The sequence below is a fragment of the Lepidochelys olivacea genome (genome assembly GCF_965140295.1).
Source record: "Lepidochelys olivacea isolate rLepOli2 genome assembly, chromosome: 10".
In the NCBI taxonomy this organism is placed as follows: Eukaryota; Metazoa; Chordata; order Testudines; family Cheloniidae; genus Lepidochelys; species Lepidochelys olivacea.
Window position 1 is genome coordinate 4605486 of NC_140420.1, and position 27262 is coordinate 4632747.

Below are 27262 nucleotides of genomic sequence, written 5' to 3' on the forward strand. Positions count from 1 at the left end.
AGCATGTGAAAACTGCCAGTTGCACATACACAGGAGAAGTTTGTTACATGTTATGGCAGCAAAATTCTTTGACAGATGCTGCCTGGCATTGAGCATGCTCCACTCCTACAAAGCTGACTGCGCATGCTCCCTCCCAGGGCTGCAGGGGCTGAGCCTGAGTTCACGGCTGGTGCCCTCTGTGGTGCCAGGTATTGGCATTGAGAACAATCTCAGACAGAGCAAACCGGTTTTCTCTGGCTCCCAGTGTTTCTCCTGCTGCTGCCCAGGAGAAGGGGGGAAAGCCTGAGCTGAATGCACAGGGGTGAGGAACAGAGGGGGAACAGGGCAGGTTGGGAATAATAGGAGCAGAGGGGGATAGGCTGGAGAGATGTTCAGGGGCAGAGTGCTCCAGGCTGGGGTGTAGGAAAGGGGACACCAGGTCTGTAAGCACTACTTGAACACACCCCTACAGAACCAGGACCCCAGCCTCAATATTCCTCTGCTGTCAGCTGGCAAAGGGCGTACCTCACCCCCACTCCTAGAGTCTGGTGCCTCGCCTGGGAAGGAAAAGGTGTGTTTTTAACTTGCCTAAGGTGTCAAAATCCTAGTGTAGACAAGGCAGGGTGTAGATTTAACAGCTGCTAAAGGGCTCATGGTAACTCCTAGGCTCCCCCCTAAACTGTAACTCCCCCGGTTTAAAACCCTGCCTTGTGTACACTAGCTCACACCTTCCCATCCTACTCCGGACAGAGCCTGAGGCTGGCATCCTGGATCCTCGACAGAGGCAGGGGTTCATTCTCTGGGTCTGGCTAGCGCGCCGCTGCCCCAGCAGGGCCCGTGCGTGTCCCGCAGCCGGAGCCCGGCATCCCGCCCCCGGGGCCGCCCCCCTGCTCGGGCTGAGTGCCGCTGGGGGCCGGGGGGTGGGTGCCAAGCTCCGCTCCTTCAGCCCGACGCTTCGCAGGCGCATCCCGCCGAGCGTCAGGAGCCCGGCTGGTCCCTGCCTCTCGCCCCGCCGCTGCCTGCGCCGTCTCCAAAAGGGGAGGGACTTTGCCAACTCCCCGGCCCCGCACCGCCGGCGTCTTTGCCCAGGTCAGGCACCCGCGGGACTCCCCTGCCCCGCCCGGCCCCGGCCCCGGCCGCGGACTCCGAAAGGGGACGGAGCGGCCGCCGCACCAGCAGCTCCCGCCGCCTGCGCGCCCTTGCGGAGTGCCCGGCCGCGGTCCCCGGGGCTCCCCGCCTCGGAGCGGCTCCCCTCGGGCAGGGGCCGGGGACCCGCCCCCCGCAGCGGGGCAGCGGCAGAGGAGGAGGGCGGCGAAGGGGGCTGGCTCAGAGGTGGCTCCGCCGGTGCCCAGCGCTGGCCCCGGGACCGGGCGCTGCATCCTCCCGCGGCTGGGCAGCAGCCTGGGGGGCCCCCGCTGGGCCAGGCTCGCCCGGGCCCGCGGGGCGGCGGCGGCGGCGGCCGAGGGGAGCATGTGCCGGCCGGGCGGCGCTGGCCGGCCCCCGGCAGCGGCGCCCCATGGGCGGTAGCCGCGGCGGGCTGGCGGGGCAGCTGGGCGGGCTGCTGCGGGCGCAGCCCCGCGCCTCCCTCGGCCTCCCCATGCTGCTGCTCGGCACCTACTTCTTCTACTGCCTGACGGGCTCCTGCGAGCCGCTGCCGCCCGCCGCCCGCCAGCTGCGCCCGCCGCCCCGCGACCCCGCCGGGGACCGGCCCGAGGAGCCGGCGGCGGCGGCCGGGGGCAGGTCCGGGCCGGGCAGCCGGCGCTTCCCGCAGGCCATCATCGTGGGGGTGAAGAAGGGCGGCACCCGGGCGCTGCTGGAGTTCCTGCGGGCGCACCCCGCCGTGCGCGCCCTGGGCGCCGAGCCCCACTTCTTCGACCGCGGCTACGAGAAGGGGCTGCCCTGGTACAGGTGAGACCCGGGACAGCCCGCTCCGCTCCGCTCCGCCCCGGGGATTCCTCCGTCGCGTAGCCCGGGTCAGTCCCCGTTCCCCGCACCCAGCCCGGGTCAGTCCCCGTTCCCCGCACCCAGCCCGGGGCACCCCCGCACAGCCCGGGTCAGTCCCCGTTCCCCGCACCCAGCCCGAGTCAGTCCCCGTTCCCCGCACCCAGCCCGGGGCACCCCCGCGTAGCCCGGGTCAGTCCCCGTTCCCCGCACCCAGCCCGGGTCAGTCCCCGTTTCCCGCACCCAGCCCGGGGCACCCCCGCGTAGCCCGGGTCAGTCCCCGTTCCCCGCACCCAGCCCGGGTCAGTCCCCGTTTCCCGCACCCAGCCCGGGGCACGCTCGCGTAGCCGAGTCAGTCCCCGTTCCCCGCACCCAGCCCGGGTCAGTCCCCGTTCCCCGCACCCAGCCCGGGGCACTCCAGTGTCGTCCGGGTTCGCTCCTGCTGAACCTGGGGCACTCCTGTGTTCTGGCTGGATTCGCTCCTGCTCCCAGGCCACACGGTCCAAGTGACTCCTCTGTAATATACACCGGTTTAGCCCCCTTTCCCTGCACTCAAGACAGGTCACTCCAGTGTAACCTGGCTTCAGTCCTGCTCCTCCACCCAACCCGGGTCACTCCAATGTAATCCAGGATTGCCCCTGTTCCCACCGGACTTCATTCAAGTTACTCCTCTATAATATACTCCACATTACCCCCTTTCCCCACACTCAACCGAGGTCACTCCAGTGTAATGTGCGTTCACTCCTGCTTCCACTCCCAGTCAACCCCGGTGACTCCTCTTTAGTGTAATCCAGGTTAGCCCCCTTTCCCTGCACTCAGTCCAGGTCACTAATCTGGATTCACTCCTGCTCCCACCCAGCTCCATCCAGGTTACTCTGTTGTAATCTGGGTTACCCCCTTTTTCGGCACTCAGTCCAGGTCCAATGTAATCTGGGTTTACTCCTACTGCCCCACAATCCAGATCACTCCTCTTTATTGTAATTCAGGTTCACTCCTGTGCCCACCCCACTGAATCCAGGTTACTCTATTGTAGTCTGGGGTCCCCCTGGTCCCCCCAGTCAATGCAGGTTACTCTTTTTGAAAATAATCTGGGTTCACTCCTGCTCTCCCCACTTAATCCAGATTACTCCAGTATAATCTGTGTTCATCCCTGCTCACATCCACTCAATCCAGGTTACTCCTCTTTAATATAATCCCAGTTAGCTGTTGCTCCCAACAATTCAATCCAGACTAACCACCCCCTAATCCATGCAATTCAGGTTGCCCTCTGCTCCCATTCAACTCAAACCAGGTTGCCCCTCTAAAATTAATTACTGTCTCTTTAAAAATTTTCTATGCACACTTTTTGAGGGGGTTATGGTGTGGAAAGATGACCTGGGTTGCATTGGTTTTGTCCCGTCCCTCCCCGCATTAGAAAAAGGCAATAATAATCTTTCAAGGCATGAATGGGCTGTTAGTTTAAAAAACAATCATGCCAGGGAGTGTGTATGTGGGAACCCTGTACCTAATTTTTATTAGCAGAGTGACTAAAATGCCAAGTCTAAGAAATCGACTTTATGTACAGCCTTTATAAAAGCGTGCCTAGCCTTTCCCAATCTCTCCCTCCTTGGGAAATCATTCACCTCCTCTGGTCTCTGCGGATGCTGCGTTTTCATAGCACAGCAGGAATGAATGCCCCGTGTGCATAATAAATCATGAGCCACTTCTCTGCAGCATCATACAGTTTAAAGTATGCCAACCTGTGTCAGACCCGTGGTGGGGTATCTGGTAATGCCTTGGTCTCTGCTCCAGTGCCAAAGCAACAGGTTTACAGTGATCAGGCTTTAAGTTCCAGCCCGTGCCGCCCTGTGTGCTTTGGAAAGCTCTGAGCACGTGCTGGGGGCTCTCAGTCTAAATTATTAATAATAATCCGTCTAATTTTTTTTATTCTTAACACTTAAAAACAACTTTTTTTTTTTTTAAAGGGAGGCTGACAGAAGTTCCAGTACTAACCCATACTTAAAATGACCTTTTATGCCTGCTAGTTGCAAGGCTGGCTTTCGCTGCAAAAATGTTTATCAGAACAAAACCTGTCTTGTTTCCTGAGTCTGAATGTTATTTCAGGGATTCGGAGGCCAGTGATCGACCAATCAGTGGTCTTAATAAAAACAAAAATTAAATTGCAGGCATGGATGGGAACAGTCCATTGCAAGTTTGTTGGTTAATGTCAGCATGAACCCAGTGAATCTTACATGATAGGAAGCCCTGGGTCTATTTTTCAGAGGAGTTGATCGCCAGCTGTTCTCACTGCCTTCAGCTGGAGTTGTGAGTGCTCAGTAACTGTGCAAATCGGGCCCCCTGTTCTTAACGCACCATACTGTACCTATCTGTGGCAGGCTTCGCTGGTTCTGGGACAGATGGCGTAGGTTAAGGAAAGACTGATGAATCTAGAGACTTGGCTTCTGAATTACCTGGGATTTATGGTTTTAACCCTTAATATTTTATCCTTGATACACCTGCAATTTTTCCCCATTTCCTTTTATGGTGTTTCATTTAGGGAGTTTAAAAAAGACTGAGTACCCATTAGCATTGCATGACATGGTTGAATCGATCAAAGGAATCACTTATTTACAGTGGGTTGGAAATATTGGCACAGTGGAGAGAAGCGGGAAAAAAACTATTGTCTGAATTCCTTGATACGTCACGGCCGGCCCGTTGTGTCAAAGGGCAGACCCGTATTGATTCAAGGGAGTTGTTTGGTTTCAAGGGTTTCAATGGAGTTGAACTCTTCAGGCGATAAAACCTTTGGAAGAGCAGCTACTGTGCATGTGTTGTCTATTAAACTTTCATATCTTGGCCAACTGGAAGTGTCTGGGCCAAATTCACTCATGATGTAAGTCCCCCAAAGTCAGTGAATGAATCTAGCCTGTTAGGTTGAAGAGAGCCAACATGTGCAGATTGATAAAGTGTCACTCTGTTTTATTCAAACATCTGAAAGTAATGAACTGGGGAGCCCTGTCTGTCTTTCTGTCGGTTCAGCTATTGTTTTCTCTTCTAAACCAAAACAAAAAAGATTTTTTTCTTTTCAATTACTTCATCTTTCTTCACATTTCTTTCCGTCGCGGGGAAGGTTTAAGGTAATAATTCTCCCTGAAACACAAACCCTTGAAAGTCAGGGCTTTGAATGGAAAGTGAGGTAACTTTAGCCTCACAGTTGCAGCTCTGTAATACCACATCTGGGCTGTGAAGTTGTTGACTTAGTGCCCCTTCAAGTACAGTGAGCAGCAAAGGTATTTTTATGATTGTATTAATGTTACAAGGATTTATGATTTCATTTCTAAGTTCAATATATTCCTACGCTGTTGACAATAATCAGTCGTCTCTTTCTCGTTGAAAACTAATCGGTGGATCTAACCAGCCAGAAAAACATTTTAATGACAATTATACACATTATGAAACCCCATACAGAAGTTAGAATACTCTTAAATGGCTACAGTGGAGCGAAGAGAAAGTTGCAGCGTGTACCGCAGAGGTATAAAATGAGTAAATATGCTTCGTGCCGCATTAGTTGTGAATTTTGAGGGATATAAATGTTTGTAGGGAGTTTAGGTGAGACCAACGAAATGTTTTAAAATGGTTCTGAGCATTGTGGAATCAGTGGAAATACAAGTAGAGAACATTTTTATATCGTTAACTGAATACCAGAAATGAGTGCAATATTCTATAAAGATGTGACTGTTTTCTCTCTGGTAAAGAAGAATCTTTAAAGACACTTCGCTGTGATTCAGAGTAGAACAAGTCTGCATTCAAAACAATATGTATAAGAATATTTCTTCTATTACTCTTTGCTTTTCCAGTTTTATTTTCATATGAAAATGTGTTTTCATTGTTGTTTCTTCATTTAACGTCAGACTGAGCTAAAGTTGAGATGTGCCTGTGTGAAAAGAGAAGGTGGATAAAAGTTTAAACTTTTCCTAGGACTGTCTCAAAGTGGTGTAAACATTTTTTTTTAAATATTTGAATGAGCCAAGAAACTAAAATTACACCAAAGCTTTTAATGTCAACACATTGGGGCCCTGGGGCACCTGTATAGAGTTGTTGCTTGCCTTAAGTAAATTAAAAAAAAAAATTCCTCTAGAATATGTACAACTCCAGATTCCCCTTCTTCATAATCATAGTTCAGTTTCCCGTGCTTGGAACAATTGTTGTACTGAAATGAGCAGTATTTAGTTGTAGTTGTGGAGTAGTTTATCTTATATTATCCACTTAAAGCATTGTTTAGTTAATTGATTACAAACATTCATTCTAAGTTAGTCTTTCACTGTGTATTTAAATTCAATTTATCTGCTCTGCCTTTTTGAAAAGGGTAGGGTGGGGTGGGGGTCTTTGTTAATGGCTCGAAAGTCTTCAGCATAAACCGACCAAACATCTAATGTGACGGTTTTCTGGTTACTATAGGTTTAACTCATAATGTGAGGATAAACAGCTTTCCTTTCTGGTTTATGACATAAATAACCTAATGGACAATCCAAGCATGAAGTGAATTATTATCCTAAAGCAAAACCATTTTTTTTGCACTTAACACTGTGTAAACTAAACCTAAATGGAAAGCAAAGCTGATGTTTGTAGTCAGTTTGGCTACTGGGGTAACAATGCACTGTCTTTCAAAGGAGAAGGGTTTTTTTTTTTTTTAAATTTAAATATTAGCACTTTATTGTCTCTCTGTGTAGTTATTTCTCTGCTTTATGGAAATAAAGAAAAGGGAAAATGTAAATACTTCAAATTGCATGAAGACATAAGTTGACAAGTGATTTTTAGAATTCTAGCAGGAATATTTTTAGGGATGCTAGCTAACCATGAAGACATGGGGGCAGTTCTGCACTCATTTGGATTGGTGCATGTATCCCCTAACTCTACTGAAGTAAAGGGCCTCAGCTACTGTAATGCATTGACATAACGCCTTCATTTCACTGGAGCTCTGCCTATTTACATCAGCAGACTGTCTGGCCCAATGCAGTTAGTCTGTACTTGCCATGTAAACGGGATCAGAATCAGGGCCACAACCTGTATTGAAAGGGGCTGGATAGAAAGAACTGCAGAATATTTCAATTCAATAAAACTTTTATGTGGAGAATTTCTAGCTGTAAAAGGCTGTGGCTGATTTAACATACAACAGAAATTGCTCATCTCTGATTGTATAACTAGGGATTTTTTTTGGGGGGGGGGAATCTAAAATGTTGCATTTGATTTTTTTGTTTGTTTGTTACTAGTGCTGAGATTTTTCGTTCAGATTGTTAGATCTTTATTTGTCCTCATGGCAGCTATAACTTAAACGGATTCTCTAAAATCTCCCAGTTCCTTGCTTCACAGAATGGCCTCAACGATTCTAGTGTCACGGGGAGAGTATGGAAAAGTTTGGATAATGGGGGTTTTGGGTAATTGAGGGAACTTTCAATGGAATGACTAGATCTTTAGGGACATTATGTTAGATAGCAGGGACTTCTGGGTCGTTAAGGTTTTTAAAATCAGCTGATGCAAAGAGCAGTTTCCCTGCACTGAAGCCCTGCAGAATGCAACAGCACAGACTAGCCAGTTCATTGTCAACCGAATAACTAGCAGTGCATTTTCTATTTCCTCATCTTATTGACGATCCGCTCCGTCCCGCAGCCTGTATTTTGATACCTAAAGGAACACAGTTTTATAGAGGCAGGATAAGTGTGGTGCTGTGCCAAAGCACTAGATAACTCATCACATGTTTGTTGCCTCTGACAAACACTGAAAATGCAGCTGCTGAAAGATTAGCCTCTTGTGTCACAAAATTTCACACCGCGGATGTTGGCCCACATCAGATTTTTATAGGAACTTAAAAAATGCATACTTCATTAATTTTTTTTGGCATAAATAACAAAGCCACACAGTCATGGCTGCGTGTATGCAATGGTAACAGCTGGCAGGCCCTTGTGGACGAATATAAATGCTTGATCTGTGGACCGTGCTGTAGCGCAGAGAGGTTATGCATAGTACTTGTGCCCTTAGGTCTCCATCAATTTAATAAAACAATTTAAACCCGCTGAATTTATTTGAGCCTCTCCCTCCAAACTTTGTATTTCTTAATTTTCCGTTGTTCAAAAACAGTACACACAGGCCAAAAGGAGGAGCTAATTATTAATATTGTTTGTGTACACACTTGTGTGTGTGTGTGTAGAATGGGACTAGAGGCAGTTAAACCTTGCCATCTGCAAGCATTTCTTCTGTCTCACTGTTAGAGGCAAGTAACAATCTTATAAGGGAGCTGGGAGACAGGGTTTCTTGGGGCAGGCTTTCTTATAGGTAAACCTTGTTGTCCTTAAGTCTTTGCGCGGGCGTGGAAAAGATACACAAAAAGACTGCTGTGATTCCAGTGTTGCTCTTTTGACATTAGCTGAGAATGTTATTGGCAGTTGAAAAGCAGAGTTAAGTGGATGCCTCAAGGGTTTTTGCATGTGTTGTGATTTGTGCAGACAGATCAAGACATCCTATAGCAGGATCCGTTAAATAAATGGACATTTTCACTTCCTAGTGATCGCCAAGATGCATTTTGGCATGAAACTCATGTCCTTGCTTGAGGAAAGCTTTTCACAGAAGCATTTAAGTAATATATAGGTGGGGAGAGACAAAGAAATCTTACAAAATAAACATGGAATCAGATGACAAAACATCCAAGGAGCTTGACTTTAATGCATTATCTTTATTCGTTGACAAAGGCTAATCTGGTTTCCTAATGAACTAACTTCCAAATCTTCAAAGTTTGAGAGCAGTCTTCCTTTCACAGTGTCTTCCTACAAATTGAGTTCTGGAGCACACTTCTTAGTTATCATTTTCTTATCCCATTTTTTAAAATGTCAGAAGCAATGTCTATCTTCACGACCTCCAAACCCCTCACATCGGGTCACAACAATCCAAAAAATATATAAAACACAAACAAAAAGACAGAAAAGTCAATCAGGCTAGCCCCTCATTAAGAAATATTAAGCTTTGCACCTTAAATTGTCTGGGTCTGTAGAATAACTATTTAACTTTCTTTCAGCTGAAATAGTAAAATTATCTCACCTGGATAGCAACCCTTTTGTGTTCTTAGCTTGCTGTTAGTTACATAACATTTAGCCCTGTGCTCTGCAGACACCAAATCAAATGAGCCTCACATGCATGAGTGTTTGCAGGATTGGGCCCTCTCTGGGTCATTTGGCCTAGACAGTAGTTATGAAGCAATCTGTCGGGATGCAGGACATGCAGATTTTTGGCATTTTGCAAACTGCTTTCAAGTGGGATTAAAAATAGCTTTTACTGCTGCTAGGATGGAGAAGAAACGTTTGAAAATGTTTAAGATGATCACAGGGCAGGCATTATTCATGATGACTGAGATGGACTATGCTGTTGCTGTTTTGAAAACTCTTTGCAACTAAAGCATAATCAGCTCTGAGGCAAAGGGCCTGATTCTGATCTTATGTACATCAATTTCACACTAGTGTGACGCTGTTGACTTTAATGGGGTGGCTTCTGGTTTTGGCCCCAGTCCAAACCCCACAGAAGTCAATGAAATTCTCTTCACTCACTTCAACAGACTTTAGATCACACCATTAGACTGGTGCAACTGCAAAGGAATTAGGCCCATTTATTCTCTGTGTTGTTAAATAGACACCATCAGGTTAAAACTGATTAAGGCTGTGTGTTGCTATTAGCTATGGTCTTCCTGATAAAAGCTCTCACTCTTAGGATGGAGCAAGTTATGTTCTTTGCAATCAGCTGCGCAAGACTTTTAATTATTTTTTTTTAAACAAATTTGCAATGTAGTGAAGCTTTGGGAAGTGACATGGGGTTTTAAATGGTTCAAAACAGTATTGCCGACCCTAAGCATTCACAAATCGTGAGCCAGGCCCCAAGAAATCATGTAATCATGAGATTTAACAAATAATACACTTGGAATTCTTTTTATATTTGCCTTCTGGCTTTTGAACCTTTGGACTTCAGGTTTTCAAGCTTATCTCTGCAACCACAAGGATTAAAACTTACTGTTTTTATATGAAAACTCAGATTCTTGTGTATTTACGTGACTCCAGGGTCTGAAGTTTTAAGAAAAACCTCAAATATTGTGAAACTCTACTATAAAAAATAGCAAAAGCTACAGCACTGCTGTTAGCTTAATTATTATGGAACAGTTTTAAATAATTGTCATTGCAAAATAAATTACATTCAACACAAAACAATGTGCCACTGTGACATTTGCTCATATTTTCTATGCATTTGTGAATTTTGCATGTTGTAGAGTGTCATGATTTTTCTGCTATGACAATCAAATCAATGTTACAGTTAATATATTTATTAAAATCTTAGCTATGTTATAGATTAGATTATTAAAACGGAAAGAACTAAAAAAAATTCTAATTTACTCTTTGCAATTTATGCTCTTTGTTTACTTGCTGCATTTCTCTATTTGGACAATGACAATAAACTAGCCAGTTTCACTTTTGCTTCTAGTCATTTTCTCTGTCTGATTTTCATGCATTCATGCAGCACGGCATTGTCTGAATTGCAAACACTACTTTTATTTATAAACTGTTTTCATTAGCTTAAAGGCCATCACAGAAATATTGGTCTTAAACTCTTTGAAAGCTTTTTTTAATACAAAATATTAATTCTGGATCAGATTTGTCCTGTGTCCCTTTAAGAAAAAGGACTATTTAAAAGTCGTATTAAAAGAAAAGTCGGGGCTGATTATCAGAAGTTCTGAGCACCTGCAGCTCCTGTTGAACATCAACGGGGATTTGGGGTACTCAGCTGTTCTGAAAATCCAGCTTCTTAATTGTTACGTGGATAGATACAATGCAACATTGCTGCTGTAAAGGGGGATGATACATTGCTCTTCTTGACTTGATGATTTTAAATTGATATATCCAGTGTATGATCATGCACATTGTATCTGATAACATGAAGTAATTGCGATTGTCCTGAAAGACAATAACGCCTTTCTTAGCAGCGACCCGACTTATTCTTGAAAATACCGTGGTTTTTTTTCTCTCTAGACAGCTTTTACAAGTAAATAATGACAGGAAAGTGGAAAAGGCTAATGGAGTTGGATGCTGCCTAAATGCAAATGGAATCTGTTAGTTAAGACTGTTCAAAGATTTTTAAAACAGTAATTATAGTCACCCTGCGAAGGAAGTGGGCTGCTCAGAGGAAGTTGTGGAGAGAAGCACAAAAGTTAATTGGAGAACATGCTTAAAAGCTTATTCCTGACCCTTTCAAAACTCTTCACTGTATTAAGCTTGGGTGGGGATTGAAAACTTGGCTAATGAAAGGCCTGGTTTAATACCCGGATTTAGCTCTAAATGGCTTTTCAAAGAGCTTTCAAAATCCATCTGCTTACAAAGCTCATCAGCAACGGACTGATTCTTCCCTGCCCCCTCTGCAAAAGGATGGCCTGCCCAAAGCAGAAGCTGCTGCATAAGAGTTGTCTCTGATGGCAAATACTTTAAAGAGTCAAGGGGTTAACTTCAGATCAGCTATCCTGCTCCCTTGCATGGGTGCTCAGGGGAAAGGCTATAAGCGGATAGCTTGGGAGGCAGTGGGGAGAAGGGAGTTTGGGTTTCACGCCCAGGGTCTAAGGGCCATGCTGAGCCCCAAGCAGGAGAGTTTCCCCTTTTCACTTCCGTTGCTCACTGACCCTACAAGGTACTGATCATTCTGGCCCCGATTCCAGCAAAGCACTTATGTATGTGCTTAACCTTAAGAATATGATTAGATCCCCATGAAGTCAAGGGGAATTTACTCACATGCTTAACATTAAGCAGTGTGGCGCACCGCATGTCCTTGTGGGAGGGACTTGGGAGACCTGGGTTTTATTCCTGGCTCTGCCACTGGCCTGCTGGGTGACTGCTCTGTGCCTCAGTTCCCCATCTGTAAAATGGGGATAATGATCCTGCCCTCCTGTGTTAAAGCACTTTGAGATCAACTGATGAAAAGCAGTATAGAAGAGGTAGGGATTATTGTTGTTGTTGTTGTTTTGTTATAATACATACTGAAGAAAAGACCTCTCTGATTGCATCTGAATATTTCTGCTGAGTCTCTCCACCTCCTTGCAGTCAGCCTCTATGTACCATACAAAGCAAGAGTATCAAATCCCAATCCCTCCTTCCTCTTTTTCTCTTCACAGTCTCCATTCCCCATCTCCTAAAATGAAACCAAAAATGGGGGTCACACAAGGGAAGGGATTTTTAAGAAAACCCTCCAACTTGCTTTAGGTTCCAAAGCTGCTTTGATTCTCTAACTTTCCTTCCTGCAATTCCCTCCCTAACTTTTGCAGCTTCGTTCATGGCCACTATTTTGAAATGGTGTGACGTGCATTAATCCAACAGGAAGGTCTCTTGGTTCTGAACCACATCAGGCTAGGGATAAAAAGGAACTGTAGATGGTGAATGTCACAAACTCTTTAGAATTCATTTCCTTTGTAGATATTTGGCTTGTGGGAGAAGGTGAGATGGGAATGAGAGGAAGAAGGGGCCAGGGAAGGCAGCCATCAAATGGGTTTAGGGTTTTAATTTTGAAAGCTTCAAAACTTAGAGAGGTTATGGACCAAATCCTGCTCTGTGTTATGGTGTAAATCTGGAGTAGCCCCAGTGAAGTCAGTGGTGTGAATCTGGCCTCTTGTCTCAGGTTCCTAGGTCAGGTTTTAACGCTGTGATCTTATTTTAAAGTGAGCCTTTATTTTCTAAAAGATCTACGGACGTGCTGCAGGAAACATTTACTGCCAAACACCACAGGCCTTACTACCATGAACAGTGGGACACCTTGCGGTGGTCTCATGCGTATGGGTGTGCTGGATCATGCTCTATTTTGGCTGCATGTACCAGTTACATCAAGCTCATGCCCAACAGAGGATTTTACAATAGCGGTGCCCAAACTTCATTCCGCTTGTGGCAGGGGGCGTCACATTGACAATTTTCTAGGAACCCCCTGGGGTGCACTGGAAACAGATAGCAGCTTTCCTCAACTTCAGTTTGGGGCTCATATCTGCTGTGGGTCTCAGCTTGCGGTGCCCCATCAGTCCGTGGCTCTGACTGAATGATCCTTGCATACTGGGCTCAGAGGGGTCTGTGGGCCAGAACCCCGTGTTAGGGTCCCGCAAGCAGTGTAGGGTTCAAGAGCTGCAATTTCCCCATTCATTTCACTTTAGCCACCCCGTTCTATGATTCTGTGGTCCCCAAACTGTCCATGTTAGAAGGTATAATATGCTAACCCATTACACAAAAATTGCAAACCCTCATTTTGAGCTAATGAACCTGGGTGAATAATTCACATCAAATAAGGTGGTTTGACAAATTGTGGCTTGTTTTTTTTTCCTAGTAGTAAATTGCTTATGAACACACACATCTGAAAGGTGTCAGCAATTCATAATTATTCGCTACTCCCTTTGGTGAATAGTTCTTGGTCTGCAGATTGTCCGAAATGCAAATGGGGACTGTTACAATTCGGTGTACACTTTGCTCTGTAACTTCAGCAACTAACTCCTGCCACGTGTCTGACTAACTTATTTTGAAGGTTTAAGTGGGACTTTTTTAAAGTGGTATGTGGAATGGAATTTCAGGCTGCAAATTTCAAATGGTGAATTGCACATCATGACTATCAATTAAATAATTATTATTTGTGAATTGTGTTACTGTCACACTCATGAACCCCGCGCTATGAACCAGGACCCTACTGTGTTGGTTGCCATACAAACACAGCACAGGAAGATTAGCCCTGCCGTGTAATCTTTTATTTGTGTGGTGTGTGTTATTTAGCTAAATTGTCCAATCAGGGAACAAGGCCCAATACCATGTGACTGATATAACTAATCAAGGCGGCCCGAATTTTGCATTTTGAATAATATAATCAAATTTGCTCCCTGCAAATATTCTCATTGAACATTTGCTTTTTGTGAGTAGCTGGGCTAGGAAAGCCTCAATACACAAATGTTCACGGACAGCAAAGGTGAAAGGGCTGCAAACATCTTGTAATCAAAACACACTGTCAAATTCGATTTAAATATTCACTGCAAATATTTGCCTCTCTTTGTCAAGCCGTAGTACTGAAGATGTTCCGAAGTGAAGAAATCTCGGCACCAACAGGACATCATAAATGTAAAATTCTTTATTTGAAACAGCTGATCGAAAGGAGCTGGTGTTGGGGGAGCGAGGGGGAGAGACAAGTGATTTCAGGCATCAAAAATAGCTGTGAATTTTAACACAGAACATTGATTACAAGCAGGAGAGAATTACATTAATGTAGTCACTTGTCACTGGGGTCTTATTAGTAATCTTCACTCATTAGTCTGGAGAGAATAAGAATGTGACCTTGTTAAGCGTCCTTGCTGTTGGAAGTACTGACCATTCTGGTATTGATTTACTACTTAGACCCATAAATACGCCGCGTGTGTGCGTTTGCGTTCTTGCATGCATATGCAGCAGGTGTATTTGCAGCTATAATGAAGAATTAGCAGTCTCCTAACCTGCCACCATTTGTACTCATTTGGTAGTTCAGCTGGTGAATTAGCAGGTGTTTTGGACATGCACCATATTGTGCAAAAAGGAGTCTCTGGTGATTGATGGGAAGGCACAAGAAATCTGACAGATACGGTCCCTGGAGGCCAAATCATGTTTCCTTCTCTCCCCAGCTTCTTGTGTTCTGTATAGGGACCTGGCTGCCGCAGGTTTGCTGCTGGTGCATGGGGGTAGGCAGCATTCTGGGAGCCCATCCATGGTGTCTGAACTCTGCCCTTGCGGCTGAGCTGTGAGAGCTCGCTAAACCCCAGTATTCTGAACGATTGAGCTCTTAGCTGGGGATAGCCCTGGGGCTGGGATGGTTGATCTACTGGCTATTCCCCACCTTGGATTCCTTCTGACCCTGGTGGATTTTGCCATCACACAACCTGCTCACTTGAGCTGGGGGCTGAGGGCAGAATTGACCCCTACGTGACTTTAACAGTCAGCCTTCTCTGGCCCCTTGCACCAGAAGTGACCCTTATCCCAGAACACTCTACAAACATTAACTCAGTCCTGCAGTCCTCCTGTGAGGTTGGCAGATACTCTCCCCTTTCACAGATAGAGGTAAATAGAAGCACAAAGAAGCTAAAGTGACTTGCCCAAGGTCACATGCAGAGTCAGTGGCGGAGCTGGGACTAGCAAAAGATACTTGTTTTCTGAGCTCTGTTTTTAACCACTGGGCAGTGCTGCGCCAATAGAGAGTTTACAACTTTGGATTTGTGATTACTCTACCTTCCCCTCCTCCCCTATGCCCTCTCCCCTGATTGGCTCTGAACAGACCCTGTCCTGCTCTGGCATGCCTAAGCCATGTGTACCGTGACGTAGTTTTTAACTTCCTCAAGGCAATATTACTTATGGCAACTGGTAGGCTCATTTTGTTTTCCTTCATGCTTTTAGCAACATGCCGCCTTATCTAACGTGCATCATGCAACACGCATCTCTCTTTAAGTGCATCTGCTGGGGAGGTTGTAGGGGTGCAGAAGTTAGCCTGTCCTTCCGTTCAGTTGTATAAATGTGCACTTTTCAAATGGCTGATTGCACCCCGACAGCTTCCGGTGCTGGATTATTCGAACACCCCAATGCCGTGTGGTTGTTGCTAATCTTGCCCTGTGTCTTGAAGTCGCACTGTAATTCCTAGTGACAAGTTGTGTGTCAACGCCCGATGGAGGAACTGTCAATAATGATGGAAGTGAAAGCAGTTCCCCAATTACCGGGTGCACAGAGTGGGCTGTTAAAGGAATATGAAGAAGGTGTCATTGATCAGGTGCTCGACTAGGAGCTCTCCAGCGTGTCAGTACGCAGTCCCTCATTACTTACACTTGTCAATTGATGCTTAGGGTTTGGGATGGAGCCATTGGCAAGGGACTGAATAGGCTGCCAATAAAATGCCGTCCATCGACACAGCCTGCTCAACAAAAGTGGCATGCTGAGGTCTCCTGGGTTATTGATGGCAACGCAAACCTTTTCATGGACTGTCCTAACCTTGCTCGCGTTTGCCTGCCAAGTCCCTTCCCTGAAGTGACAACTCAGTGGGGTGTGTGTACTGGGGCTGCATTTGAGCCACTGAGCTTTTGGCATAAGCGGGGGAGATTATTCTCTCCAAATGAGAACGTACGCTGCTTCCTCTGGCCGCTTTTATATGTCAGAAAGTCATGTTCCAAAGCCACACAGACGGTGAGAAAAATGCAAGGGCCGCTGCCAAGTCAGTTAGGCTCAGAATTTTGGTTTTGTTGAAGGAAAGAAATGCTCGTTTCAATGAAAAGCTTTTTGGGGGGTAGATTTAAACATTCGCCTGCCGTGTTGTAGACCGAAGCATGAGGGAAAAACCTACATTCAGAAGTGAAATTGTTTCACTTTGCCTGGCTGGTCAATCGATTTTTATTTTGTGTCCAAGTGAATGAAATGCAGCAGGTGAACAGGCAGGATGCAGAATGGTTATTGGTTACTAAAAGGGAAACGAAAATTTGTGACGGAGGGCCTGGTTCTCCCCGGACTTCCACATGGTTTTGTCACTTATGCCTGTGCAACAGGGGTGTAAAATGTCACCAGATCAGAATGCGCTCGTGTTGCACAAGCACAAATTGATTATTCATTTCAGCTGCGGTAGAATCCAGGTACAGTAGAACCTCAGAGTTAAGAACAGGAATGGGAACAACGAGATCCGGACTAACATGGCTACCCCTCTGATCGTTGGTATGGAGGCTGTTTGTTTGTAACTCTGAACAAACCGTTATGGTGGTTCTTTCAAAAGCTCAAAACTGGACAGTGACTTAATACAGCTCGGGAGCTTTACCACGCAGAAAAAAATGCTGCTTTCCTTTTTTTGGTAGTAGTTTACGTTTAACACAGTGCTGTAATGTACTCGCTTGTGTGTGTGTGTTTGTGCATGCGTGTCCTCTGCTGCTGCCTGATTCCGGTTCCAAAGGAGGTGTGCAGTTGACTGGTCGGTTCGTAACTCTGGTGTTCATAACTCTGAGGTTCCACTGTACCTCAATCCAGGATGAGGGCCCATGGTCTAGGCAGACAAGGAATAAAGAAGACCGTGTCTACCCTGAGAGCGTATGTGGTGTCCACAGTTGCAGGTGAGGATCATGCTGAACTGCTCTAACCCTATATTACGTTGAATAGAATGAGCCATATTTGGATTTCAGCTACATGGGTGTCAATCCTCTTGGCAAGTTGTACTACTTATTCACAATAGTACAGCTAAGAGCAGAATTTGGCCCCTGGTGTTTTCGTAACGAGGTCTGACTTGTTTGTCAGGATTTACGGTGAACCTGCTGGGACTTTAGTCTGAGGTAGCTACTGAAGTTATTACTTATTTAATATTTACAAAGCATCATTAATGTGTATGGGATTTCACAGAAATAAAAAAGACATGTTGCCCAGTGTGGACCTGTATGTTTTTACACACTCAGATATATATTTGCTTTCTGCAGTATGGCTTGGATTGAGGGAAGGTCAATCTTACTGGCTGCTAGTCAGGCTTTGTTACAGAATGAGGCACTGTTTGGTAATAATTGAGGTATTGCTCACCTCCTTTTCCTGTCTCTTCCTCTGTGACATGAGTACAACATTGGAGGACAAACATAGAGATCAAGTCTCCCGGCTAGAGCATTGCTGAATGGGTGTTGGAAATATTCTGCCGGTGTAGATGGTGTCAACTGGATTGAGTCCCATTCTAAGGGACAGTGCTCGACCCCACAGTTTAAACAGGGGATGATCATATTTTCTACCCTGGGTGTTAAATAGTTTGTTCTCTGCATGTACCACCACCCAATCCAATTCAACCAGTCGATGGTCCTGTACTGCTGACAACTCCTTGCTGTGACTTCAGGTTCCACCCACATAGTTTTTTGTTACAACCAGAACTGCTTAAAAGGGCACAGAAGATTCTGAGGTCGAGTGGAACACTGGACATGCTTATTTATTTGCATATTGCTACCCACAGTGCTTTGCAAGTGCCCAATTAATCTTGCAGCAGATGCTGGTGGTAGATCTCTGCTCACTTTTGTATAGCGCATTTCCCCCCTTTCTGATTTTCTTTAATTTCAATAAGCTCAGTGCAGAGCATCTCAGGTCTCTGCTTTTACCTCTTTTACGTTATTAGTTAAAAGTGACTCTTGTACTCAGTGAAAAACCATTGTTGGCTGACGCAGCATTTCCTGCTTTTTAATTAATTGGCAGGTCTTTTTTAAACTCAAGCTTTTTTCCAGCCCTAGTTCTGACTCTGGTCTCACTCATCTCAGAACCTGTCTGGGCTACTTTAAGCCAAGTAATTGGAGAACCTCCAGAGACCTCTGTTTGGATGATTATCCAAACCTTTTCTGAACCTCCTGGGTCTGATAGTCAAAAAAGGTGGTCTCCTGAGATATGAGGTGTTCTGGAGAGATTTCTGGTGTTATACCAGATCCATCTAGAAATACCAAAAAAACATGCTTTTATTTTTTTCTGATATTTCAGCACATCTGCTCCTGGTCCCAGCCGCATTATGAAAATGCAAAGGCATCAGGAACAGACTGAACAAGTATTTGTCTGAAAGGCTTGAAACCTCAAAATAGCAGATGGCTGTTGAGGTTGGTTTTGAGTCAGTTCCTGTGTTACCCGAACACAGTCTTCTTCCATCCTGCTTTCATAGTCAGAATGCTTCCATCCCTATTTCTACAGCCCTGAGTTTGTTCCTTAAATAGGAAGTATCCAGTGCCTTGGCCATTGCTTAATCCTGATTGAGAAGCCAACATCCCCTATCCCAGATTTTAAGGGTCCAATCCAAGCCCAAATGGGAGTCTTTCCATTGACTTCTGTGGTGGAAAAACTGGGTCCAATCCTCAGCTGGTGCCATGCAATCTTCCCATTGATTTCAGTACAGCTCTGTTGATTTACACCAGCTGAAGATCTGGTGCATTGTATTTCCAGGTACGGCTAACACAGCAGCTGGGAGGTGTAATTCCCAGCTTGGGCAGACATACATGCCCTAGCTCTGCTTGAGCTAACAACTGTCATTTGCTGTATGGCCCTGGCAGCATGGGCAGCAGCTAAGGCCAGCTACCCGAGCACAATCCTGATGGAGCCCAGGTACGTACTCCAGCAGCTAACCCAAATTCCCATGGTGCTGTGGCCATGTTCAAGCAGAGCGAGTGTGTGTGTGTCTATCCCTGCTGGGAATTACACCTCCCATCTGCTGTGTAGACATACCCTAAGGGACCAGATTCTGTTCTCATTTACACTGGTGTATATCTGGACTAACCCCACTGATTTCAGTGTAGTGGCTCTGGATTAACACTAGAACAACTGGAATCAGACTCTGGCACAAGCTCAATAATAATAATAAAAAATAATATCACAATTCATTTGGCAAAATAAAGCAAAGAAGCAGCTGCCGAAGTTGTTTGAAGTCACAGAGTCCCAATGGGTTGTCATAATCAGTCTGGACACAGTCTTGGAGTTTGGTGCTCTGGTTAATTTCCTAACACACAAATGAAAGAGAAACTTGGTGGTCCAATGTAATCCAGCTCTCTCTTCACCTAGGGATATGTTTTGACTTGATTCTGATCTTGTTATAAGGCAGATACCAGGGCTATGTGTTAGAACTTCAAATTCGTTTGGTTTTGAGTATACTAAGAAAATGATTAAGGGCCAGATTCTGCAGCCTTTACTCATGTGACTTAACAGAATAAGGTCTAATCATTGGAGTGAGGCTTTGCAAGATCAGGGTCCTACACTTTCAGAAGTAATTTGCAAAGAGTGAATTATTGAATGTGTAACATGACCAAATATGTCAGTGAGTCAATTCCACATTTAGCGTTAAACCTCCCCATAGCTCCACTAAACCTTTTTTCTACTGACGGGTTAATTGAAAATAAATGAAAATATTAGGTCCCAGTTTATCTTCCAGCAATGTCTGTAATTGGCAGCCAGCTGATTTCAGTTCTGCGTTTTTAACGTTCGTGACCCAGTTGAGGAACCCTTATGTGAATGAGTGAGCCTGCATCAGCGTGGGTAAAGGGCAGAGACAACCTGCCCCCGCTGATAGTCGGGGCGGGGTGCAGCGTGAGGGCAGCTGGCTTCAGCAGTGTTACTGAGTGGGCTCAGTACAAGCCAAGCAGCAAATCTGGAGAGCCATGTGACCCCGCATGCCCCATCCCACACGTTGCCACTGGTAAAGGGTTCCACAGTCTGACCATGAATGTTCAAACATGGAGCTGATGTTACCTGGTCTCTGATGGACATGACATTCCTGGCCAGTGAATTAGACCTACGACAGAGTGTAATGCACCCTGTGTTTCTCAGAGTGAAGAATACATTTCCGTTTAAATGAAATGAGGAATCATATTCATTTCCAAAAAAGTGAGAAGTAAAAACACACTCTTTGGGAAGAATTCTGAGGGTAAAAGTCTGCAGCGTTCCACTGGGATTGTTTAAACAAGAGATACTTCTCTTAATGTCACAATTAGAATTAATGTTCAAAACATAAGCTGTGTGATATGCAGCAGTGCAAACTCCTGCAATTGTATGATGAGTCTCATGATATTTGTTGTTTATCTTAAAGCCCCAGATCCTGAAGTCATGTTATAATGGGAGGATCTCCACTGTCACTTCTTTTAAAAAAACATGTTTCCCAGAAAGTGTCAACTCTAAAGGCTCAGAAATTAGAAGGCTAATAAAAATATCCCATATTTCTAATTTAAAAAAAAATACTCCATGATTTTTAAGCCAGTCTCATGGTCTTTTGGGGCCTGGCCCCTGGCCGGGTTGGCAAAACTCAAAATGTTCTGTGCAAAAAAATCTGTTGACAGTTGGGGCAGTCGAGCATAAATGGGAGCTGCGCCCCGTCCTAACAGTTATGTCTACCTTGCAGCCCGCCGAGACAGACACATGCGTTAGCTCTGCTTGAGCTACGGCGCTCAAAATAGCTGGGGAGATGTTGTGGCTCAAGCACCAGCACGGATTTGCAACCCTCGTACAAGCCTGCCTGCCTGACCCCACCAGGTCCATCCTCGGGTGGCTGCTCCGGTCTGGGCTGCAACATCCATGCTGCTGGTTTTCACGCTCTAGCTCGAGCGGGGCTAGCGTGCGTCTGTCTACCTGGGTTGGGATGCAGTGTGGACGTACTCGAAGAGGCCAGGCTACCACAGAAGCTACATGGAGGCACTGAGCTTCTACAGAAATCTCACTGACCTGCGCGGCTCTCCCAAGGTCTGCTGGTTTTAGGGGGCCCCTCTTGTTCTTTGGGGAGCAAACAGTGATGGCCTGACATGGGTTTCCCATCCCGTATGTGGGCTTCTCTCGTGTAGGGGATGACCTGGTCTGTCTTTGTCGGCCTTGTACACGCTAAATGGCAGTTTCTTGGTTACCATGTGGGGAAGGCAAGAATGCTTTAAAGCACAACTAAAAAGGTTGTCATCTCAGAATCATAGAATCTCAGGGTTGGAAGGGACCTCAGGAGGTCATCAGAATTGATGCCAGACTAGTGATGTTCCTTTATTCTCCTTTGAGCTGATTTCTTTGCCTCTGTCTGAGCATCCTGTTAAATTCCCAGTTGCAATCCAAACACTACAAGCAGCAAGGCACACATTAGGAATAGACTGCTCCAGCCTTTTTTAGCCTTCCTGTATCAGTTACTCGTGTTTCTCTTGCCCTGCTATAACACATCTGAAGCACACTGGTGTAATGTGGAGATCTGTTTTGGGTTTTTTTTAATATGAAGTATGGTGTATGCAAAGTCCCAGACTCGGCGTTCTCAGCAGGCAGGTCTGTTGTCCCGACAGCTTCGTACGGTGGCATAGAAAGAGGTCCCCGATAAACCTGTTTAAATACACTAATGAGTAATTTATACAGCCACCTGAGAAGTGTCTGATGATTTATGCTGTTATTAAAAGGCTATCGGAAGAGGAGAAAAGATTTGTCACATCTGCATATGAAATCCAGCCCTGACCCTAACACCCAAGATACTGACCTATTAAATATCCAAACAGGCATTCAGGCGTGCAGCTCACTTGGAGAGATCCGAACACATCTGGTAACACTTGGTCTGATACTTAAGACCATGAACAGTGTGTAATTAAGTGTAATACACTCCCTGTCCCATTGTGGAGCTGCCCTTACGCTCCAGGCTCCCCAGTTCTCTTTGAAGCAAGGTTCCACAGGCCTCATGAAAATTGAATGAGAGGCCGCGTCAATCCCAGTGTTAAGTGTCCAGCTGGGCGTCTGACACAAGCGCTTTACCGGGGATGGCTAAGAGGAGAGAGTCATTTTGCAGGGAAGCTGCGATCCCCGGGCTGGGAAAGGATTCAAGACCGGTGTTTTCAAACCCTGGGTGCCTAGATTTAGGGACCTAAATATCCCTAGATAGCTGAGCTGATTTTTCAGAGATGCTGAGCACCTGTATCTTCCTGTTGGCCTAGCATATTGGGGGGAAAACGTAGATGTGAAGTAAAATCCTTTGCTTTTCACTCTCTTCCCTAGATGCCTTTGTCTTGTTCTGTGTAACATGGCTGTGTCAATACTTATCACTGCTGTCCACTCACTCTTGGCAGCCTCTAGAGACCTGCAAAGAGGATATGAGCAACCGGTTATTAGCACCCAGTGTAGATGTCTGTTAACTTTAGCGGCAGGAGCTTGTGTTTTTGGAGCAGAAGGTTCCTGTGTTGCCCGTTTAGAGTTTAGCAAGTCACCTTTGCATCTGTTATTTGCCGCTATAGATTCATAGCACCATCAAATGAACTGAGTGTTCTGCTAGAGAAAAATTCACAGCAGGAAACAAGACCAGTGAGGAAAGGAGAGAGAGAGGAGAATAATCATGGTAGAATGGCCCTGAATCAAGGCCTGGCCTTATTACCATTATACAAGGCACTGGTGAGACCTCCTCTGGAGTAGTGTGTGCAGTTCTGGCCTCCCACGTTTAAGAAAGATGAATTCAAACTGGAACAGGTACAGAGAAGGGCTACTAGGATGGTCAGGGGAATGGAGAAGCTACCTTATGAGAGGGGAATTAAGGAGCTTAGCTTGTTTAGCCTAACCAAGTGAAGGCTATGGAGCGATATGATTGCTCTTTACAAATACATCAGAGGGATAAACACCTGGGAGGGAGAGGAGTTATTTAAGATAAGGACCAATACCGGCACAAGAACAAATGGATATAAACTGTCCATCAATAAGCTTAGGCTTGAAATTGGACGGCTTTTAACCAACAGAGGAGTGAAGTTCTGGAACAGCTTTTCAAGGGGAGCAGCAGGGGCAAAAAACTTGACTTGTTTTATGACTGAGCTTGATAAGTTTATGGAGGGGATGGTGTGATGAGGTTACCTACAATGGCATGTGGCCCATCTGCAACTGCTGGTAGCAAATATCTCCAACAGCTGGAGATGCGACACTACAGTGGAAGGCTCTGAGTTATTACGGTGAATTCTTTTCCTGGTGTCTGGCTGGTGGGTCTTGTCCACGTGCTCAGGGTCTAACTGATCATCATATTTGGGGTTGGGAAGGAATTTTCGTCCTGGTCAGACTGGAAGAGACCCTGGCAGAGGGGAAAAAGGAGGGTTTGCTGCCTTCTGCAGTGTGGAGCATGGAGGAGTGGTAGATACGCTGGAGGGCAGGGATAGGATACAGAGGGACCTAGACAAATTGAAGGATTGGGCCAAAAGAAATCTGATGAGGTTCAATAAGGATAAGTGCAGGGTCCTGCACTTAGGACGGAAGAACCCGATGCACAGCTACAGACTAGGGACCGAATGGCTAGGCAGCAGTTCTGCGGAAAAGGACCTAGGGGTGACAGTGGACGAGAAGCTGGATATGAGTCAGCAGTGTGCCCTTGTTGCCAAGAAGGCCAATGGCATTTTGGGATGTATAAGTAGGGGCATAGCGAGCAGATCGGGGGACGTGATCGTCCCCCTCTATTCGACATTGATGAGGCCTCATCTGGAGTACTGTGTCCAGTTTTGGGCACCACACTACAAGAAGGATGTGGATAAATTGGAAAGAGTCCAGCGAAGGGCAACAAAAATGATTAGGGGTCTGGAACACATGAGTTATGAGGAGAGGCTGAGGGAACTGGGATTGTTTAGTCTGCAGAAGAGAAGAATGAGGGGGGATTTGATAGCTGCTTTCAACTACCTGAGAGGTGGTTCCAGAGAGGATGGTTCTAGACTATTCTCAGTGGTAGAAGAGGACAGGACAAGGAGTAATGGTCTCAAGTTGCAGTGGGGGAGGTTTAGGTTGGATATTAGGAAAAACTTTTTCACTAGGAGGGTGGTGAAACACTGGAATGCGTTACCTAGGGAGGTGGTAGAATCTCCTTCCTTAGAAGTTTTTAAGGTCAGGCTTGACAAAGCCCTGGCTGGGATGATTTAATTGGGGATTGGTCCTGCTTTGAGCAGGGGGTTGGACTAGATGACCTCCTGAGGTCCCTTCCAACCCTGATATTCTATGATTCTGTGACCATTTGCTGAGTAAATGGTGGATTCTCTGTAACTTGAAGTCTTTAAATTAAGATTTGAAGACTTCATTAACTCAGCCAGGGGCTAGGGGCCTACCTCAGGAGTGGGTGTGTGAGGTTCTGTGGCCTGCAATGTGCGAGAGGTCAGAGAAGATGGTCCCTTCTGGCCTTGAAGTCTGAGTCTTTGAGGTCTGACTGATCCTTGGGGTAGGAATTGTGGGTCTTTTGAATAGTGCTGCTTGCTCGGAAATTGGTTTGTGATGTTCTTAGTGCTTCTGAACAGTGTTTTGGGAAAGGGTCTGCTTACTTTGATGTGTATTTCCAGCGGTTACCATGAACAGAACTATAGGAAAATAGCCTCATTCTCCATGACCTTGCAACTTGAGTGGACCTCAAGGCATGGATCCTCTGTGGTGTAAATTGACAAAGCTCCATTGGCTTCAATGGAGAGATGCTGATTTATGCCAATGGAGGATCTGGTCCTCAGTGTGTCTGACTCAAAAATTCCACATGATGGGCCAACAAGAGCAGCTTTATTGCTTAGCAAAGACCCTTTTCCTCTTTGTCACCAATGCTGGAAAACTGCCCTTGTTGGTGAGAATGGCTTGAGCAAGTGGGTCCATTTGTTACAAGGGCTAAAATGTACCCAACACTTTACAGGATTAGCATGGAGCCAGTTCTGAGAGTGAGGGTGAAAGGGATGACGCGCCTGTGTTCAGAGAACAGAGGGAAAGCTGGGGGTGGTGGGAGGGGATAAAAGCAACATATGTTGAATCATGTAGATGGTGAAATGCAGGCCAGATGGCTACAGATACGGAGAATTTGTTTAACAATTTGTAAGATATTCGCTCTATGGAGCAAGATCACAGGGACCCACATTCTGTTCCTTTGTACTTGGGATAGGCTCCTGGTTGTTAGCATTAATCTTTTGGCTACTAGGTAGAGATCTTAGTAGGGATTTTTCATCAGCTTCAGAAATTTGAGGCATTGTCAATATATATAAAGCTCAGCATCCTCTGGGAAGCAGGAGATGGATTCTGATAAGAACGGCACCCACATTCTAGGGTGAGGGGTGCTTTTGAAGCGCCACTGATAAACTGGCATCTTCTGTGGTGTGAACATTGCCTCTGGCTCCAATTAGTGCATGCCATAGGGGAATGTTCTGTAGTTTCACCCTGAGCAATCGTCTGCAAGGTTTAGACTCACAGGGTTCGGTTCTGATCTCACTTGGCCTGCTATGTCTGATTGACACTGGTGAAAGTGAGATTGGGACCAGAAGAAATGGAGTCATGCCATTGAAATCAATGTAGGCTCACCAGTGTAAAACCGGAGTAAGCGTGATCAGAATCTGTAGGATGACCAGATAGCAAATGTGAAAAATCGGGACGGGGGTGGGCGGTAATAGGAGCCTATATAAGAAAAAGCCCAAAAGATCGGGACTGTCCCTATAAAATTGGGACATCTGGTCACCCTAAGAATCTGGCCACTTGAACCTGCATTCTTTCAATCTACAATAGCTACCCTGAGTGCTAAGCCATTGGCCCTGTGGTTGAGTCTCTTCTGTGTGAGTACTTAAAAATGGAGATCCTGTCTGTTGGCTACCGCTCTCCACTCGAGAGATGGCTGTATTTCTGTGTTATACTGGGATATATGTTTTGTGAGGGACTTCGGGATGAAGGCAAGGGCACTGCAGTACAGAAATGTAAATGATGGTTATACTCATGGTGGATCTAGAGCAGTGGTTCTTAACCTTTACTGCAGCCTGCACCCCTTTGGTTCTCAAAATATGTTCTTGCACCCCTTATCAAAAATAGTTGAAGTCAGTCAGTTCTTTAAACCAAGATATATTTTTTGATGGTACATTACAATAATCGTTTCAAAATGTATCGTGTTAATAAACACATAGGTTTGATGAAACAAAGTAGTTGTACTTACATGCCTGTGCTTAATTTGTGTTTTTGATGATTTACCTTCTACAAAAAATCTGGCATGTCTCGCACCCCCAGAAGGGGCGTCTCGCACCCCCAGGGAGTGCATGCATCCCAGGTTAAGAACCACTGATCAAGAGTATATTGCACCCCATGCAGTTCATCCTATTGAACACTCCAGACCAACAGTTTCTGTTTAGAGCCCAAGATACTTCGAAATATGAGTTTGTGCTAATGCAAGGGGGCTGACTGGTAAGTCTGGAATCTGTCCCCATAACTCCGTGGTGTTATCCATAGAACAGCTACAGCATGGGCCTGCTGTATTGCCAGCTTCCCGCCCCCTGCCAATGTCCCTTCGTCTTGGCCTGAAAGAAACACTGTTAAGGAAGAAGGGATATTCCAGTTTCCATGCCAATGCATTCATTGAGATTGCCCAAGAAGGCTAATTACAGAGCTGGCTGTTGTGAGATGGACACCTGTCCAGTCCATAATGAAGCCAAAGTCATCACCTCCTGTCACAGAGCTCTGCACAAAGAAGTGTTTTTCCTTTTTTCTTTTATTAGTCTAATATGTGTATTGTCCTAGCCAAGTCCCAGAAATTTTAATTTTCCATGCAGTAAATAGGAATGTATTTTATTTAACCAAATATTCTACACCTGAGGTACGGAAAGGCAAGGGTATTGTGCAAACACGCTGCAAACCACAGTGAGACGCTAGTAAGGGCCAACTCTGGCGAAATGTGTTATTCCAAAGTATAAAAGGAGAGCATGGGTGTAGCAAGCCTGCAGCTGCATAGCACCTCGGGATGTGAACTTGTCAGTTGTCACAAGCTGGGCAGGTTTTGGCATGGTCTGAAATAGGGTTGGGCAGATTGATTTGGATTAAAAGAAAAATAGCCCTGCCCTCTAAATTTGCACCTGTTTTTTAAGAACCAAACCCGCACA

General features: G+C 45.7%; 1 protein-coding gene across 1 annotated transcript in view; it reads left to right on the forward strand.

The window, feature by feature from the left end:
- Positions 1–1495: 1495 nt before the first annotated feature.
- HS3ST6 (heparan sulfate-glucosamine 3-sulfotransferase 6) overlaps positions 1496–27262 on the forward strand; it is a gene marked incomplete at its 5' end in the record, with an annotated part of 119291 nt that continues 93524 nt past the window's right edge. Inside the window, one exon of the mRNA XM_084640334.1 lies at positions 1496–1887. Coding sequence (XP_084496460.1) covers positions 1496–1887 — 392 coding nt within the window. The remainder of the gene's footprint in view (positions 1888–27262) is intronic.